This window comes from Coregonus lavaretus, assembly GCF_964263955.1.
Source record: "Coregonus lavaretus genome assembly, chromosome: 3".
Lineage (NCBI taxonomy): Eukaryota > Metazoa > Chordata > Actinopteri > Salmoniformes > Salmonidae > Coregonus > Coregonus lavaretus.
The window spans coordinates 35505793-35525902 of NC_139990.1; the positions used below are offsets into that span (position 1 = coordinate 35505793).

General features: G+C 44.5%; 1 protein-coding gene across 1 annotated transcript in view; it reads left to right on the plus strand.

Moving 5' to 3' along the window:
• The window catches only part of LOC311114247 (nuclear factor of activated T-cells, cytoplasmic 1-like), a gene marked incomplete at both ends in the record, with an annotated part of 76411 nt that overhangs the window by 41981 nt on the left and 14320 nt on the right, over positions 1-20110 (plus strand). Inside the window, one exon of the mRNA XM_084157167.1 lies at positions 1721-1776. Within this exon, the coding sequence (XP_084013293.1) occupies positions 1721-1776 (56 nt within the window). The remainder of the gene's footprint in view (positions 1-1720; positions 1777-20110) is intronic.

The window sequence follows — 20110 nt, forward strand, 5'->3', positions numbered from 1 at the left end:
GGCAGTTCATGCGTAGGATTTTAACCTATAACCCGGATTGCCATTGTATTACATTACATTTTTGACAAGCAATTATTATTTTAGCAAACAATTATTGTGGTTCATCCTATATTCTCCCAAACATCCTTACCCCCTTCCAACAGATGTGGGATAAACACACACGCACATACTCTAACACACTCAACCCCTTTCCTCCACAATCAACCATAAGATCAGATGCTCAACGGTTGTTACATCCCAGAGCCCAACTCAAGAAAGGACCCGATTTACAAATGCATATACAGTTACAGCTGTTTGAGAAAGCATGCAAGATTGAGCAAAAATTGACAACAATGTAAGATTTGATTAATCTATTTAATCTATGTCAAGTCATAGGTGATGGAGATCAGATCCACCCTCTTCACCTAAGACACAAACACTCTGGTCCCCCGTTGTAACCATTTTCCCCAAGCATCTCCGTGCAGTCAGACCTTTGATTATTTTGTGCCACCTGGGCCACAATAATATGCCCCTTCTCTGATTGTCCGAGTGTGACCCCCCCCCCATGGGTTACTGCAGCCAGTGTTGCCAGAACTGCCACTACCTGGGTGGGGGTACCCCACCGGAATCCCCACCGGCTAGGTACAAGGTCGTCAAGGTTCTCATTAGCAGCTTTGAGAATTTCCTTGTATATTATGCTCTCCCATCAGGGGGCTCTGGCTTTGTAAGACCAACCCTGCCAGGCAGGCTCAGAATCTTGAGGGGGCGGTGCTGCTCCAGTAGGTCTCTGACCGCATTTATCTTTCTGTTTTGGCTGCATATAGGCAACTCACAGCAGGTCCATAAAACAGATGGGGACTTCTCTTTGGTGTATGGGTCGCTCAGGTGGGTGTCTAGGATATAGGGTTGTGGATCGTTCCATCATGATAGAAAAAAATTGATTAGATGTATACTATATTTTAAAATGTATATCCCTCATCTGCACAAAATTGAATGACTTTTTGTTGATGTCTCATAGAAGAGTAGCAAAATAGGACATTTTTTAGGACCCATGTTTCCAACAGCTGTGATGCCCTATTTTATTGCCTGATGGGAAAGCCTGTTTGTTACAAGTTGAAAGTTAAAAGAAGTTTCATTAACAGAATATAAAACAAATAAAACATTTAATAATACTTTAATGAGCATGACAAAAGCACCGATATTTGAATATGAGCTATTTGAAAAGACCGACGGTGGGTTGGGGAGAGAGACTCAATGCCAAGGCTTCACTTTCCAGTCATTCACAGCCCATTGGTTATCGGAATCCCCATTTTATAACCTCATTAACAAGCCCACGAGTCACAATTGGTCATGCAGTTTGGGATTCCACAAAGGAATGAATTCAGGGTGTCTCTCATTGACCAAAGACGTCACAGATCCCTTTGGTATGGGCTGTGGCTCGGCCCCCTCAGCCCAAGTGGGTTAACCAAGACTGAGACTGAGGATATGAGCTCATCGGCAAACTCAACTGATGTTGGTGATAGCCTTGGTTCGGTTGGAGCTGTTTAATAGATCACTGATGTCATACAGAGCTAATAATAAAACCATTCACAACATCATGGCTTATGATGTCAACATTGACATGAATTAGTATAGCTATTTTCGGTAGTTATTAATTTGTACAAATCTCAATACTGGACATTTCTCACATATAATTTTTTCACATGCTCACCCTCACTCTTTTCTACTCTCCCTTCTGTAGATGGCCATCACCTATGGGAGACAGAGGCCAAGGTTGATAAGGACTCCTCCAAGTCTGTAAGTCCTATAAGCATGACATTCTGCATTTTTGATAGGTATTTCACAGCAATGTTTGTGTTAGTTGGAAGACACTCTGCTGAGTCTTTGTTACTATCTCTGAAACACACAGTATAAGACCTGCGTCTGGAAAAGACAGTACAGTAGACACACTACTAATTATTTTCATTTCTTAATTAAGGACACTCCTGGGGAAACGGTGTTGAGCAAAACAATTTTTAAAGATTCTGAGGAGATCAGCGTTTCCCCGTGGGAGTGTATGTTTGACAGGGTGTGCTAGCTGTCTTGGTCAGGGACAGCTTGGGGCTGTGTTTGGATGCTGCTGCAGGTAGGCTAGGGGCCGGGGGTGTCTATACAGTGCATTTGGAAAGTATTCAGAGCCCTTTACATTTTCCACATTTTGTTACATTACAGCCTTATTCTAAAATTGATTAAATGCATTTTTTTTATCTACCCCATAATGACAAAGCGAAAACAGTTTTTTTGAAATGTTTGCAAATTTATAAAAATAAGAAACAGAAATACCTTATTTACATATTTACAGACCCTTTGCTATGAGACTCGAAATTGTGCTCAGGTGCATCCTGTTTCCATTGATCATCCTTGAGATGTTTCTACACCTGTGGTCAATTTAATTGATTGGACATGATTTGGAAAGGCACACACCTATCTATATAAGGTCCCACAATTGACAGTGCATGTCAGAGCAAAAACCAAGCCATGAGGTCGAAGGAATTGTCCGTAGAGCTCCGAGACAGGATTGTGTCGAGGCACAGATCTGGGGAAGTGTACCAAAAAAGTTCTGCAGCGTTGAAGGTCCCCAAAAACACAGTGGCCTCCATCATTCTTAAATGGAAGAAGTTTGGAACCACCAAGACTCTTCCTAGAGCTGGCCGCCCGGCAAAACTGAGCAATCGGGGGAGAACGGCCTTGGTCAGGGAGGTGACCAAGAACCCGATGGTCACTCTGACAGAGTTCCAGTTCTTCTGTGGAGATGGGAGAACCTTCCAGAAGGACAACCATCTCTGCAGCACTCCACCAATCAGGCCTTTATGGTAGAGTGGCCAGACGGAAGCCACTCATCAGTAAAAGGCACATGACAGCCCGCTTGGAGTTTGTCAAAATGCACCTAAAGACTCTCAGACCATGAGAAACAAGATTATCTGGTCTGATGAAACCAAGATTGAACTCTTTGGCCTGAATGCCAAGTGTCTTGTCTGGAGGAAACCTGGCACCATTCGGTGAAGCATGGTGGTGGCAGCATCATGCTGTGGGGATGTTTTTCAGCGTCAGGGACTGGGAGACTAGTCAGGATCGAGAGAAAGATTAACAGAGAAAAGTACAGAGAGATCCTTGATGAAAACCTGCTCCAGAGCGCTCAGGACCTCAGACTGGGGTGAAGGTTCACCTTCCAACAGGACAACAACTCTAAGCACACAGCCAAGACAACACAGGAGTGTCTTTGAATGTCCAGAGCCCGGACTTGAACCCGATCTAACATCTCTGGAGAGACCTGAAAATAGCTGTTCAGCAACGCTCCCCATCCAACTTGACAGAGCTTGAGAGGATCTGCAGAGAAGAATGGGAGAAACTCCCCAAATACCGGTGTGCCAAGCTTGTATCGTCATACCCAAGAAGATTCAAGGCTGTAATCGCTGCCAAAGGTGCTTCAACAAAGTACTGAGTAAAGGGTCTGAATACTTTCTGAATGCGCTGTATGTGAGGTAGTGCACTTGCTCCCTGTGTCCTCCCCACGGCATGCACTCACACACACACACACACACACACACACACACACACACACACACACACACACACACACACACACACACACACACACACACACACACACACACACACACACACACACACACACACACACACACACACACACACACACAGTCATACACACATGAATTTGCACACACACATACGCACACACCCTCTCTCTCTCTCTCTCTCTCTCTCTCTCTCATTCATACATACAGTGGGGAGAACAAGTATTTGATACACTGCCGATTTTGCAGGTTTTCCTACTTACAAAGCATGTAGAGGTCTGTAAGGTACACTTCAACTGTGAGAGACGGAATCTAAAACAAAAATCCAGAAAATCACATTGTATGATTTTTAAGTAATTAATTTGAATTTTATTGCATGACATAAGTATTTGATACATCAGAAAAGCAGAACTTAATATTTTGTACAGAAACCTTTGTTTGCAATTACAGAGATCATACGTTTCCTGTAGGTCTTGACCAGGTTTGCACACACTGCAGCAGGGATTTTGGCCCACTCCTCCATACAGACCTTCTCCAGATCCTTCAGGTTTCGGGGCTGTCGCTGGGCAATACGGACTTTCAGCTCCCTCCAAAGATTTTCTATTGGGTTCAGGTCTGGAGACTGGCTAGGCCACTCCAGGACCTTGAGATGCTTCTTACGGAGCCACTGCTTAGTTGCCCTGGCTGTGTGTTTTGGGTCGTTGTCATGCTGGAAGACCCAGCCACGACCCATCTTCAATGCTCTTACTGAGGGATGGAGGTTGTTGGCCAAGATCTCGCGATACATGGCCCCATCCATCCTCCCCTCAATACGGTGCAGTCGTCCTGTCCCCTTTGCAGAAAAGCATCCCCAAAGAATTACGTTTCCACCTCCATGCTTCACGGTTGGGATGGTGTTCTTGGGGTTGAACTCATCCTTCTTCTTCCTCCAAACACGGCGAGTGGAGTTTAGACCAAAAAGCTCTATTTATGTCTCATCAGACCACATGACCTTCTCCCATTCCTCCTCTGGATCATCCAGATGGTCATTGGCAAACTTCAGACGGGCCTGGACATGCGCTGGCTTGAGCAGGGGGACCTTGCGTGCGCTGCAGGATTTTAATCCATGACGGCGTAGTGTGTTACTAATGGTTTTCTTTGAGACTGTGGTCCCAGCTCTCTTCAGGTCATTGACCAGGTTCTGCCGTGTAGTTCTGGGCTGATCCCTCACCTTCCTCATGATCATTGATGCCCCACGAGGTGAGATCTTGCATGGAGCCCCAGACCGAGGGTGATTGACCGTCATCTTGAACTTCTTCAATTTTCTAATAACTGCGCCAACAGTTGTTGCCTTCTCACCAAGCTGCTTGCCTATTGTCCTGTAGCCCATCCCAGCATTGTGCAGGTCTACGATTTTATCCTTGATGTCCTTACACAGCTCTCTGTTCTTGGCCATTGTGGAGAGGTTGGAGTCTGTTTGATTGAGTGTGTGGACAGGTGTCTTTTATACAGGTAACAAGTTCAAACAGGTGCAGTTAATACAGGTAATGAGTGGAGAACATGAGGGCTTCTTAAAGAAAAACTAACAGGTCTGTGAGAGCCGTAATTCTTACTGGTTGGTAGGTGATCAAATACTTATGTCATGCAATAAAATGCAAATGAATTACTTAAAAATCATACAATGTGATTTTCTGGATTTTTGTTTTAGATTCCGTCTCTCACAGTTGAAGTGTACCTATGATAAAAATTACAGACCTCTACATGCTTTGTAAGTAGGAAAACCTGCAAAATCTGCAGTGTATCAAATACTTGTTCTCCCCACTGTACTTACATACCAGTGGCGGTCAGTGCCGTTTATGATGAGGGAGGACAGTATTATTTTTCATGAGCATTCATATACCATTTACCCAGTTCAATGTAACATCGATAGGTTTAGGCTACTACATGACACTCAAATTTTCCCTATACCCATGATGAGGTTGCTGCAACCTAGCCTATGAATTAAAGTTTACAACATAGGTGCACACAGGTCGAGATAAATATTTGAGATGACAGACAATGACACATGGACAGACAGGGACACATTCAATACCGCCTTGCACACTCTTGCATGCATCTAGCTTATCTAGGGTGTAATCATTAGTCCAACAAGAGTTTCTATTGAACAAATTCAGGTATTTTTATCCCTGTTTCGTTTGCTTCCGTTTAAGAAATGTTTTTCAACAGAATCAGTGGGATGAATACACCCCTGATCACGCATAAACAGTTCACTTTCATAGCAGCCACATTGTATTCCTTCTCGCCTCTATGCACTCTCCTCCTCTCACCTTTTCCCTTCATTTGTGGACTTCAATGAACCACACATCAGCTATGTGACCAAGCGAAAAAACCTTTCCAAGCCAAATCATGTCATAACCGCTACACACAGCTTACATCGTTGTCCCCATTTTAGCTTAAGTAACGTCCTAGTCAACATAGCTAATAGAACTAATGCGTTAGTAAACCCGCTACAATCATGCAGTAACTTTACAGTGTATATTCAGTAAGCAGTTACACCGGCGGGCCCCGGTGGCAATAAATTAATAAAACCAAAAGCATACCTTGACTTGGAAGAGTTCCAGTGTTGTGTTGGATAGTCATAGGCAGCTAGCTAACATAGCATCCCTCTGTTTGAGCCGGGTGTTTGAGTAACTAAACTAGCCAGCTGCATTTGCTAGCTAAGTAAGTGAAACTGATCATGAAAAAAATGACACCCTCTCTCTCTCTCTCTTGCTTCTCCTTCATTTTTGAAGAAATTAATTTGTTGAAAACTGTTCAACTATTGTCTTTTTCTCTCTTTGATTCAAATACTCATCACATTAATGCACTGCAGTGCTAGCTAGCTGTAGCTTATGCTTTCAGGACTAGATTCATTCTCTGATCCTTTGATTGGGTGGACAACATGTCAGTTCATGCTGCAAGAGCTCTGATAGGTTGGAGGACGTCCTCCGGAAGTTGTCATAATTACTGTGTAAGTCTATGGAAGGGGGTGAGAACCAAGAGCCTCCTAGGTTTTGTATTGAAGTCAATGTACCAAGAGGAGGACTGAAGCTAGCTGTCCTCCGGCTATAACTTGGTGCTACCCTACAGAGTGCTGTTGAGGCTACTGTAGACCTTAATTGCAAAACAGTGTGTTTTAATCAATTATTTGGTGACGTGGATATATTTGTATAGTTTTATCTAAAAAGGATAACTTTTTTAATGTTTTACCATTTTTATTTTTATGAAATTCACTGAGGAGGATGGTCTTCCCCTTCCTCCTCTGAGGAGCCTCCACTGATACATTCATACAGATGCATACACAAACCTGCAATTGTGTGCGCACACACACAGTCATACACACACACTCTCTGTCTCTCTCTGACATGCTCGTACACCCTGCTGAAAAAGACAGCATAGACCAGCATACATTTCAAGTGGGTCCATGCTGGTCTATGCTGGTCAGTGCTGGTCAGATGCTGGTCAAGCTGGTCTGACCAGCATGGTCTAACTGGTTTTGCTAGTACATCAGCATGGTCTAGCTCAGGTTTCTTCAATTCCGGTCCTGGAGGGCCGAAACACCTCTGTTTTTTATCCTCTCCTTCTAATCAGGGGCTAATTCAGACCTGGGACACCAGGTGAGTGCAATTAACTACCAGGTAGAAATAAAAAACAGAAGTGTTTCGGCCCTACAGGACCGGAATTGAAGAACCCTGGTCTAGCTGGTTATGCTGGCAGAACAGTACGGTCTAGCTGGTCTGACCAGCATGGTCTAGCTGGTTATGCTGGCAGACCTGCCTTCATTGGGTTTGCGCTGGTGACCAGCCTTCGTTGTGTTTTGGACACTGGTGACCAGCATAAGCTAAAGCAGGGCTGCCCAACCCTCTTCCTGGAGATCTACTGTCCTGTAGGTTTTCAGTCCAACCCTAATTTAGCATATCTGATTCAGCTAGTTAAGGTCTTGTTGAGCAGCTAATAAGTAGAATCAGGTGTGTTAAATTAGGGTTGGACTGACAACCCACAGGACGGTAAATCTCCAGGAAGAGGGTTGGGCAGCCCTAAGCTAAAGCAAAACGCACATCAAGTCAAATTATGCTGGCTTGCACAGTGATGTTTAATTCCTATTGGAATCCAGCCAGAGTGGATTCCCACAATCTGCATTCAGAATGACTGCCAGGGATAAAAAGATGAATGAATGAGACTACCTAAACCAGGGGTGTCAAACTCCTTCCACGGAGGGCCGAGTGTCTGCGGGTTTTTGGTTTTTCCTTTCAATTAAGAGCTAGACAACCAGGTGAGTTCCTTACTAATTAGTGACCTAATTCATCAATCAAGTACAAGGGTGGAGCGAAAACCCGCAGACACTCGGCCCTCCGTGGAATGAGTTTGACACGTGACCAAAACCATCTAAACTGGAACAACCATTTCAGTAACAGAATGGATTAGTTTAGAAAAATGAATTAATGTATTAATTAATCACTCAGATATTGCAACAAACAATTCTAAAAATAAAACTGCAATGGAGAATGCTGAGAAATATGATAACGATGAGCATGGTTTTGCGGACCAGCAAAATTCTGATTACTACATTTACATTTTAGTCATTTAGCAGACACTCTTATCCAAAGAGACTTACAGTTAGTGCATTCATCTTAAAATAGCTAGGTGGGGCAACAACATATTTCACTCACCACATGGATTCAGTCCTATGTAGCAACATTTTACATGGTGTTTTTTACATCGGATAAAAGTAGAGACTCCGAGCTGTAGTTGAGGAACAATGAGAAAGTAATTCTGCTTTGAAAGTTGATAAACTTGTAACCCCACTTTTGAGAAAATGGCCCGAGAATGTTTTGGTACACCTACTGGAGAGTTCTTCTTTGTCAACACCCATTCAGCATTGTTCACACCCTCTTAAGCCTTAGCCCCACTCATCGCTTTAAGAATTCACAGTGTAGTAAAACCACCAAAGATTTCAAGACTAAAAGTGGTGAAGGTACTAGCAAAAAGTAGTTCTAAAAATAAACTGCATCTAGTCCATGGCCTATATCCTAATCTGACTTTGGTGCAGGTCGTGTTGTTCTTCACATTACCGTCTCTGATAAACACACACTATATCACATGTACAGGATACAGAAGGTGTAAACGGTACAGTGAAATGGTTACTTGCATAGGGAAGTATTTTGTTTAGACATGTAGCTAGCTAGCTAAACAATGAAACATAATCCCAACTCTAATGCCGTGTTCAAAACAACTGGGGGGGAAAAAAAACTCTGGGAAAAATCAATTTGAATGGTCATCCAACTCGGAATTCCAACTCGGGAACTTGGGCCTCTTTCTAGAGCTCCTACACAGATCATACACGTAACGTTAGCTAGCGAGCCAGCCAGCTAACGTTAGCCAGCTAGCTAACAATACACTTTAACTTGCAATGAAAAAACTACTTTCTGACAACATTTGAAACGTATAATATCTGAAAATGTAGCTAGACTCTTACTTGTATACATGGATGAACGCTTCTCCCTCTGTCATGGATGCCATGGTTGCCCCAAGTTTTAAGATACAATACGGAGACAGGTGTTTTACACAACAGCCTTATTTCTGTGTTCTCTTTTTGGACTCTCTCCGCATTTGGCAATCATCTCTCTGCTTCCACCGGGAATTCCACTGATTTCAAAACTTCTGTGACAATGACACCGTTTCTGTCACGATCGTCTAGTAGCGAAGTAGACCAAGGCGCAGCGTGTGAAAGAAACATGACTTTATTATATTAAAGTATCTAAATATAAACAAAACACGACTCGTGAAGTCCACGGTTACACTGACCGAATAAGGAACAAAAACCCACAACACCCAAAGGAAAACATACAGATTAAATATGGCTCCCAATCAGAGACAACGAGCCAACAGCTGACACTCGTTACCTCTGATTGGGAGTCACTCCTTCAAACAAAGAAATATAACCCAACATAGAAAATGAACACATAGAATGCACACACCCTGGCTCAACATAATGAGTCCCAGAGCCAGGGTGTGACAGTACCCCGCCCTAAAGGCGCGGACTGCGACCGCGCCTCAACTAACCAAAACAGGGGAGGGCTGGGCGGGCATACCTCCTCGGTGGCGGTTCTGGCTCCGGCCTTGACCACCACCCTACAATACACCCCCCAATGCGCCCCTGGTCCAGTCTGTCCCCGCTGGCCGGAGCCAGACTGACGACGCGCACCCCTGGCCTGGTGCGTGGAGGAGGAATGGGCCTTACCAGGCTGACGACTCGCACCCCTGGCTTGGTGCGTGGAAGAGAGACGGGCCGGACCGGGCTGGCGACGCGCACCGTAGGTTTGGTGCGAGTGGCAGGAACAGGCCGGGTCGGGCTGGCGACGCGCACCGTAGACTTGGTGCGGGTGGCAGGAACAGGCCGGACCGGGCTGGCGACGCGCCCCGTAGGTTTGGTGCGAGTGGCAGGAACAGGCCGGGTCGGGCTGGCGACGCGCACCGTAGACTTGGTGCGGGTGGCAGGAACAGGCCGGACCGGGCTGGCGACGCGCACCGTAGGTTTGGTGCGAGTGGCAGGAACAGGCCGGGTCAGGCTGGCGACGCGCACCGTAGACTTGGTGCGGGTGGCAGGAACAGGCCGGGTCAGGCTGGCGACGCGCACCGTAGACTTGGTGCGGGTGGCAGGAACAGGCCGGACCGGGCTGGCGACGCGCACCGTAGGTTTGGTGCGAGTGGCAGGAACAGGCCGGGTCGGGCTGGCGACGCGCACCGTAGACTTGGTGCGGGTGGCAGGAACAGGCCGGACCGGGCTGGCGACGCGCACCATAGGTTTGGTGCGAGTGGCAGGAACAGGCCGGGTCGGGCTGGCGACGCGCACCGTAGACTTGGTGCGGGTGGCAGGAACAGGCCGGGTCGGGCTGGCGACGCACACCGTAGGCTTGGTGCGGGTGGCAGGAACAGGCCGAACCGGGCTGGCGACGCGCACCGTAGGTTTGGTGCGAGTGGCAGGAACAGGCCGGGTCGGGCTGGCGACGCACATCGTAGGCTTGATGCGTGGATCAGGGACAGGCCGAACCGGGCTGTGGAGACGGATAGGAGGCCTGGAGTGAAGAGCGGCCACCACCCGTCCTGGCTGAATGCCTGCCCTCACACACTCTGTGTGAGGCATCCGCACAGGACGTACAGGGCGGTGTACCCCTGGCCTGGTGGCCTCCTGGATTCGCCCCATCTTTGCCTCCGTCAGCCCCGTCGTCCATGCCGTGTGCCCCCCCCTAAAAATTTCTTGGGGTTGCCTCTCGACCCTCCGACGCTGCTCCCACGTCCAGGTTGCCTGTTCCTGGACATGCTGCTTGGTCCTGGTATGGTGGGTTTTTCTGTCACGATCGTCTAGTAGCGAAGTAGACCAAGGCGCAGCGTGTGAAAGAAACATGACTTTATTATATTAAAGTATCTAAATATAAACAAAACACGACTCGTGAAGTCCACGGTTACACTGACCGAATAAGGAACAAAAACCCACAACACCCAAAGGAAAACATACAGATTAAATATGGCTCCCAATCAGAGACAACGAGCCAACAGCTGACACTCGTTACCTCTGATTGGGAGTCACTCCTTCAAACAAAGAAATACAACCCAACATAGAAAATGAACACATAGAATGCACACACCCTGGCTCAACATAATGAGTCCCAGAGCCAGGGTGTGACAGTTTCTTCCCCACCATTGTCATTAGAAGACTCTACAATGTCTGGTTCAATTAAAATGTTTTGACATAAATCAGGGATTTCCTCATTGTCTGATTCATTTTCAGAGTCCGAGAGTGTCAGAATGGCACGATCCTCCTCCAGAATGTAGTCCATCACAATGTTTTCACACTGAGCTTTGTCGATAGCGCTATTAACTTCAGGGCAGCAATGTTTAGAGCAGTAGCAAAACTTTTTCAGTTCTTCATGATATCTTTTAAAAACAGCCGGGGTAGACAGGATTATCGACACATACTTAGCAGCTCATGTTATAGACAGAATCATGCTACATGGCAGACCGATCTGAACTAATCTCTCAGCAGGTCCAGCCCATCCATTATCTTAGCCAATCATGGCTAGCGGGAAGGTTCCTGTATTTTTCCGTGGCTAAACCAACTAGGCTCGTTATTTAACAATTGTATTCGTATTTACAGATGGCGTACAAGTTTGTTATTAAGGCAAATGAAAGTCAGCAAAGTCAGAGCAAGTAAGGGGGGGAAAAAAGTCAAGTGCGAGTGTTAGTTCCCGAAAGGCATTTTTATGTTTTCGGAAGAAGGGCAGGAACTCTGCTCTCCTAGCTTCAGGGGGAAGCTGGTTCCACCATTGGGGTTTCAGGAGAAAGAAGAGCTTGGACTGCGCTGAGCAGGACCATGGTCTTGTAGTGGATGCAAGCTTCGACTGGAAGCCAGTGGAGTGTGAGGAGGAGTGGGGTGATATGGGAAAACTTGGGAAGGTTGAACACCAGGTGGGCTGAAGCATTCTGGATAAGTTGCAGGGGTTTGATGGCACAAGCAGGGAGCCCAGCCAACAGCGAATTGCAGTAGTCCAGATGGGGGATAACAAGTGCCTTGATTTAGGACCTGCGCCGCTTCCTGTGTGAGTTAGGGTCGTACTCTACAGATGTTGTAGAGCTTGCTGCAAGTAGTTATTGTAAAATGCACAATACCTTACTGTGGCTGATCTCTGTCACGCTCACTGACCAGATGGTGTGACAGGAAGGTCAGTTTGCTACCAACCAAGAGGTTGAAGCTGGGTCCCAAGTGTGCTCACCACAAAGAATACTTAGTAGTTGTCACAAGTTGTCAAGCGTTCTTGTAATCAGAACAGTTCAGTGAAGGTACAGTGAGCTACTGGCAGCTAGTTGCAAGTAAGTTACTGTACAATAACTTACTGACATCTGGTTGCCAGTTAAGCTGCACTTAGTTGCCAGTGAGTTACTAGCAGCTACTGGCTATTAAGATACTGTGAATTCAACAATAACTTACTGACAGCTGGTTGACAATTAGGTAACAGAAAATTCACAGCAACTTCCAGGCAACTAACTTCCATTAAGTTACTGTGAAATGCACAACAATCTCTTAACAGGGCAGCTCTTTAATGTCACATGCTCTTACAAAGATTGCAGAACTGAACCATCAACCACTTAAACTGGTACAACACTTCCACTGACGGTTGGCACAACTACACATATATTAGATAATGCCCCCAAATATGCTAATGAGCCCCACTGGTACATTGCCCACAACTACATTTCAAAGTGCATTGATGATTGTGCCTTATATTCAAAATATTGGCTAGAAAACTTTACCTTTATACTAGATTATCTGCACATGTACCCTAAAAGGAACCGACCAGTACCATGTGAAGGTACCTTATGTGTACCTTTGACCTTTTTGTACCCCAGGGAACAACACTGTACCTTAACTGTACCCTAATTCTGAGAGTGTGTGGATAAATCTTCTTGGTAATAAAGATGTACCTGGTGGCACTGATGAAACCTGGTGGCACTTCCACCCAAAAGCTTGCAAATTCAAATCCTCAAAGCATTTATGCACACTTTACATCAAGTGTCCCAGAGCACTGCTATTTTTTATGTTGGTGTTATCTGACAATTATTGACTTGGTTCTGGGCAAGCTTTAGCAAAGTGGAGAAATGTATTCTGGCCATTAAATCTGTGGCCAATCTTAGGTCATTAGCAACCAAGAGGTCAGAGTTCAAATCCAAAGTGAGGTATAGTCTTCAGCAGCATACTGTCCTTTTACAGCAATGACACCTTAATTCAGCTGTACAAATTCAGTAACGTATTGTTGTTTACCATACTTTCAATGCAACCAGTAATCTGTAGTGCCCGTAAAATTATAGGAACTTTTTAACAGTGTAGCATTTCATGACATAACCTGTTCTCAACTGGCTTACCTGGTTAAATAAAGGTGAAATAAAAAATAAAAAAACATAAAAGGAAAACATGACGGAGAGGGAAAGCACAGGATGGGTCTTCACAACCATCACAGCAGTAGAGAACCCTTACTGATATGCACATATATATATTTTTTTTTACAAGTATCACCCTCACCCCTGACAAAGAACCCCTCAATAACAGCATGGTCTGTTCAAGCTGGTCTGCAAAACCATGACCATTATCATATTTCTCAGCATGCTCTATTGCAGTTAGATTTTTAGAATTGTTTGTTTCAATATCTATGTTTTGGCATGTACATTGATTGATTAATTAATCAATTAGTTTATCTTATGCTACACACAGATAGATAACATACATTTTTCTAATCTAATCCAATCTGTTAGTTGGAGCTGTTAGTTGCACCCATTTCTGAAATGATTGTTCCAGTTTAGATGGTTTAGGTAGTCTCATTCATTAATCTTTCTAACCCTGGCAGTCATTCTGATTGCAGATTGTGGGTGAATAAAAGTTCATATTGTTGGAACTTCCCACTCAGGCTGGATTCCATTAGAAATTAGACATCACTTTGCAAACCAGCATAATGTGACTTGATGCTAGTTTTGCAGGTGACAAGCATATGCTGGTACGCTGATGATCAGCTCATGTTGCTCACCAGTGTCCAAAACACAGCAACGGCTGATCACCAGAAAAAACACAGCAAACACTGGTCACCAGCGAAAACACAATGAAGGCTGGTCACCAGCAGCAACACAATGAAGGCTGGTCACCAGCGAAAACACAACGAAGGCTGGTCACCAGCGAAAACACAACGAATGCTGATCACCAGCCTATGCTGGTCTATGCTGTTTTTTTCAGCAGGACACACACTCACTGTTGCTGTTGGGACACATCTGTATGAACCTCAAACAGACGACAGGCTTTCTCCACAGCCCAGACTGCTGGATCAGTCCCATTCTAAACACCGACAGAGCCTTGGCCAGGTTAAACCTTGCCTATTGTGCTACAAAGGTGTGAGACAACACATTCAGCAGTGAGGAATTTAAAACACCTCCAAAATGTTAAACAGACTGAAAAAGGAGATTAAATCATCATTTAGAGGTGTTATTCCTGAATAATGAGATGATTAGTCCTACCGTGACTTGTCAATGTCGGCTATGTCAGTGTTTAGTCTAGGGTTAGTGATACTCCCGAGTGGCGCAGCGGTCTAAGGCACTGCATCTCAGTGCTTGAGGCGTCACTACAGACCCCCTGGTTCGACCAGGCTGTGAGACAACACATTCAGCAGTGAGGAATTTAAAACACCTCCAAAATGTTAAACAGACTGAAAGAGGAGATTAGGGCTGGCTGTGATTGGGAGTCCCATAGGGCGGCACACAATTGGCCCAGCGTCGTCTGGGTTTGGCCGGTGTAGGCCATCATTGTAAATAAGAATTTGTTCTTAACTAGTTAAATAAAGGTAAAATAAAAATAAATAAAACAGTGCCTTGCAAAAGTATTAACCCCCCTTGGCGTTTTTCCTAGTTTGTTGCATTACAATCTGTAATTTAAATGGATTTTTATTTGGATTTCATGTAATGGACATACACAAAATAGTCCAAATTGGTGAAGTGAAAAAAAAATGTCTAAAAAATAAATAATGGAAAAGTGGTGCATGCATATGTATTCACCCCCTTTGCTATGAAGCCCCTAAATAAGATCTGGTGCAACCAATTACCTTCAGAATTCACATAATTAGTTTTAAAAAGTCCATCTGTGTGCAATCTAAGTGTCACATGATCTCAGTATATATACACCTATTCTGAAAAGCCCCAGCGTCTGCAACACCACTAAGCAAGGGGCACCACCAAGCAAGTGAAAAATGGAAGAAGGTACTCTGGTCAGATGAGACTAAAATTGAGCTTTCTGGCCATCAAGGAAAACGCTATGTCTGGCGCAAACCCAACACCTCTCATCACCCCGAGAACATCATCCCCATGTTTTTCATCGGCAGGGACTGGGAAATTGGTCAGAATTGAAGGAATGATGGAAGGTTCTAAATACAGGCAAATTCTTGAGGGAAACCTGTTTCCCTTCCAGCAGGACAATGACCTTGAGTGGTTTTAGAGGAAAACATTTAAATGTCTAGTCAAAGCCCAGACCTCAATCCAATTGAGAATCTGTGGTATGACTTAAAGATTGCTGTACACCAGCGGAACCCATCTAACTTGAAGGAGCTGGAACAGTTTTGCCTTGAAGAATGGGCAAAAATACCAGTGGCTAGATGTGCCAAGCTTATAGAGACAAACCCCAAGAGACTTGCAGATGTAATTGCTGCAAAAGGTGGCTCTACAAAGTATTGACTTTGGGGGGGTGAATAGTTATGCACGCTCAAGTTTTCTGTTTTTTTTGTCTTATTTGTTGTTTGTTTCACAAGAAAAAATATTTTGCATCTTCAAAGTGTTAGGCATGTTGTGTACATCAAATGATACAAAACCCCCCAAAATATATTTTAATTACAGGTTGTAAGGCAACAAAATAGGAAAAATGCCAAGGTGGGTGAATACTTTCGCAAGCCACTGTATAGACAATTTTCAATTGTGACGGGAGTTACTCCAATTAGGGATAAGGTGTGCAATTAAACATGTCATTGCCGATTAACTCAAAAATTAGTTTCTTGAAAAACTTACAAATTGTGGTTGTAGCACAATTGCCATCTGGTAGGAATGCAAAAAATAAAAGAATGTGTGTGTTTTTGATCCTCTCAATAGCTACCTCCCTGCTCACTTTCTTATTGTTTTCCACCCTCACTGTAAAATAAATGCTGTCTACAGTGCCAAGCATCCCAGACACCGTTCACGACTGAAAGTATGATGGATTAAAACAGTCAACTCTATTTTGACCCTTTTTCATTAACTAATCCTCTGATGCATTATCAGGGCGGAGGATAGAGTGGAATGAAGCCGGAACGTGCAATGCAACAGAAGTGCTTCATCTGTCTTCACTTTAGTTTACGGCTGTACTGATTTTATGTAAAGTGTGTCAGGCCTCACCTGCACCTGCCAGGGGCAGCCTTCCTCCAAAGCCTAATGCCAAGCTAAACAATTTACAGCACCTCCATAAGTCTGCAATAGATTGTGTTAACCTCTAAAAGTCTAAGCCTTTGTTGGGGGGTTCTACTAACTAACATTTTGAATTGTTTTAAGATGGTCATACCATGGACCATTTAGAATTTTAGGACCCAGGTACGTATCAATTATTGTATTTTTTCCATTTAATTTAATTTGATAAAATATTGAATTTGGCCTTTACTACTATAGCCCATAGAAACACATTGAATAACACATTCATAAATGGCAAAATAGACAGTCAAAAAATCGATCATAAGGAATGGGGTTTTGAAGTTTTTCCTATATCTAAGATAAATATTTTAGTGTTTTGGATACATACAGTGGGGAAAAAAAGTATTTAGTCAGCCACCAATTGTGCAAGTTCTCCCACTTAAAAAGATGAGAGAGGCCTGTAATTTTAATCATAGGTACACGTCAACTATGACAGACAAAATGAGGGAAAAAATTCCAGGAAATCACATTGTAGGATCTTTTATGAATTTATTTGCAAATTATGGTGGAAAATAAGTATTTGGTCAATAACAAAAGTTTCTCAATACTTTGTTATATACACTTTGTTGGCAATGACACAGGTCAAACGTTTTCTGTAAGTCTTCACAAGGTTTTCACACACTGTTGCTGGTATTTGGCCCATTCCTCCATGCAGATCTCCTCTAGAGCAGTGATGTTTTGGGGCTGTCGCTGGGCAACACAGACTTTCAACTCCCTCCAAAGATTTTCTATGGGGTTGAGATCTGGAGACTGGCTAGGCCACTCCAGGACCTTGAAATGCTTCTTACGAAGCCACTCCTTCGTTGCCTGGGCGGTGTGTTTGGGATCATTGTCATGCTGAAAGACCCAGCCACGTTTCATCTTCAATGCCCTTGCTGATGGAAGGAGGTTTTCACTCAAAATCTCACGATACATGGCCCCATTCATTCTTTCCTTTACACGGATCAGTCGTCCTGGTCCCTTTGCAGAAAAACAGCCCCAAAGCATGATGTTTCCACCCCCATGCTTCACAGTAGGTATGGTGTTCTTTGGATGCAACTCAGCATTCTTTGTCCTCCAAACACGACGAGTTTAGTTTTTACCAAAAAGTTCTATTTTGGTTTCATCTGACCATATGACATTCTCCCAATCCTCTTCTGGATCATCCAAATGCACTCTAGCAAACTTCAGACGGGCCTGGACATGTACTGGCTTAAGCAGGGGGACACGTCTGGCACTGCAGGATTTGAGTCCCTGGCGGCGTAGTGTGTTACTGATGGTAGGCTTTGTTACTTTGGTCCCAGCTCTCTGCAGGTCATTCACTAGGTCCCCCCGTGTGGTTCTGGGATTTTTGCTCACCGTTCTTGTGATCATTTTGACCCCACGGGGTGAGATCTTGCGTGGAGCCCCAGATCGAGGGAGATTATCAGTGGTCTTGTATGTCTTCCATTTCCTAATAATTGCTCCCACAGTTGATTTCTTCAAACCAAGCTGCTTACCTATTGCAGATTCAGTCTTCCCAGCCTGGTGCAGGTCTACAATTTTGTTTCTGGTGTCCTTTGACAGCTCTTTGGTCTTGGCCATAGTGGAGTTTGGAGTGTGACTGTTTGAGGTTGTGGACAGGTGTCTTTTATACTGATAACAAGTTCAAACAGGTGCCATTAATACAGGTAACGAGTGGAGGACAGAGGAGCCTCTTAAAGAAGAAGTTACAGGTCTGTGAGAGCCAGAGATCTTGCTTGTTTGTAGGTGACCAAATACTTATTTTCCACCATAATTTGCAAATAAATTCATTAAAAATCCTACAATGTGATTTTCTGGAGAGAAAAAAATCTCAATTTGTCTGTCATAGTTGACGTGTACCTATGATGAAAATTACAGGCCTCTCTCATCTTTTTAAGTGGGAGAACTTGCACAATTGGTGGCTGACTAAATACTTTTTTTCCCCACTGTATTTAACCCCTTTTTTGACACAGAACTACCTCCATACTTCCATTAATAAAATAAAAAATGTTTGTGAGACTCTCATCTTTCCATAGTTTGTAGACCAAACCGTTCGGATGCTACAGATGTTTTTGCGAGTAGACCTGACAAACACCGCTGTAGCTCGGCCACCTTTGTCATGTGCGACGTGAATGCGGTAGGCGAAGTCAAACGCAGGACACCGAGCTACTGGAAACGTACTTTACTCAAAAGTAACCAGAGTACAAACAACCTCCAAACAGGGAGGGAAATAACCCGCACAATAAGCTACTGCCGAATTACGAAAACAATCACACACAATACACAATGAAAGACAGAGGGTTATATAGGGAATACAATACAACATCATTGGGAACAGGTGTACACAATCAAGACCAAACAAGACAAACACCAAAACATAGATCGGTAGCAGCTAGTACTCCGGGGACGACGAACGCCGAAGCCTGCCCGAGCAAGGAGGAGGGGCAGCCTCGGCTGAATCCGTGACAACCTTCCACTGCAGATGCAGAAGGCCGACATAGACGGATGTGGTGGATTGAGACGCAGCCCATACAAAAAACAGATCTCTCTAGCTTAAACTGACAGATTTTGATGGGGATTTTTTCATTATGTTACTTAGATTGACACACTGGTGCGTCAATAGACTCCTAAGTATTAAACTCCAGACATGGGTTGAAATTCTATTCAAATTAATTTCAAATACTTGAGCTGGGCTTGATTGAGCTTGCCTGGTGCAATGAATCCAATAGTATAGTCTCAAAACTGCACCAGCACTAGTCCCGCCCATTTGGCACACCAGGCAGGCTAAAGCAAACATTAAAAGTATTTGTATGTTTCCGAATAGTATTTAAACCCAGGTCTGTAAAACACCATGCAGTGTAGGATTGTGGTATGCTTACAGACTGGGCTGAACAAAGTAACATACGTTCAGTCCTGGCCTGCGTTCCCCCCACACACAGCAGGGAGCAGTGCTGGGGGAAATGAAACGTCTGGATACTCCCTGGATGAATTTAGAGTTAATCACCAGTTGAAAGTGCATGTCAGAGCAAAAACCAAGCCATGAGGTCGAAGGAATTGTCCGTAGAGCTCTGAGACAGGATTGTGTCGAGGCACAGATCTGGGGAAGGGTACCAAACAATTTATGTAGCATTGAAGGTCCCCAAGAACACAGTGGCCTCCATCATTCTTAAATGGAAGAAGTTTGGAACCACCAAGACTCTTCCTAGAGCTGGCCTCCCAGCCAAACTGAGCAATCGGGGGAGAAGGGCCTTGGTCAGGGAGGTGACCAAGAACCCATTGGTCACTCTGACAGAGCTCCAGATTTCCTCTGTGGAGATGGGAGAACCTTCCAGAAAGACAACCATCTCTGCAGCACTCCACCAATCAGTCCTTTATGGTAGAGTGGCCAGACGGAAGCCACTCCTCAGTAAAAGGCACATGACAGCCCACTTGGAGTTTGCCAAAAGTCACCTAAAAGACTCAGACCATGAGATAGAAGATTTTCTGGTTGATGAAACCAAGATTTAATTATTTGGCCTGAATGCCAAGCGTCACGT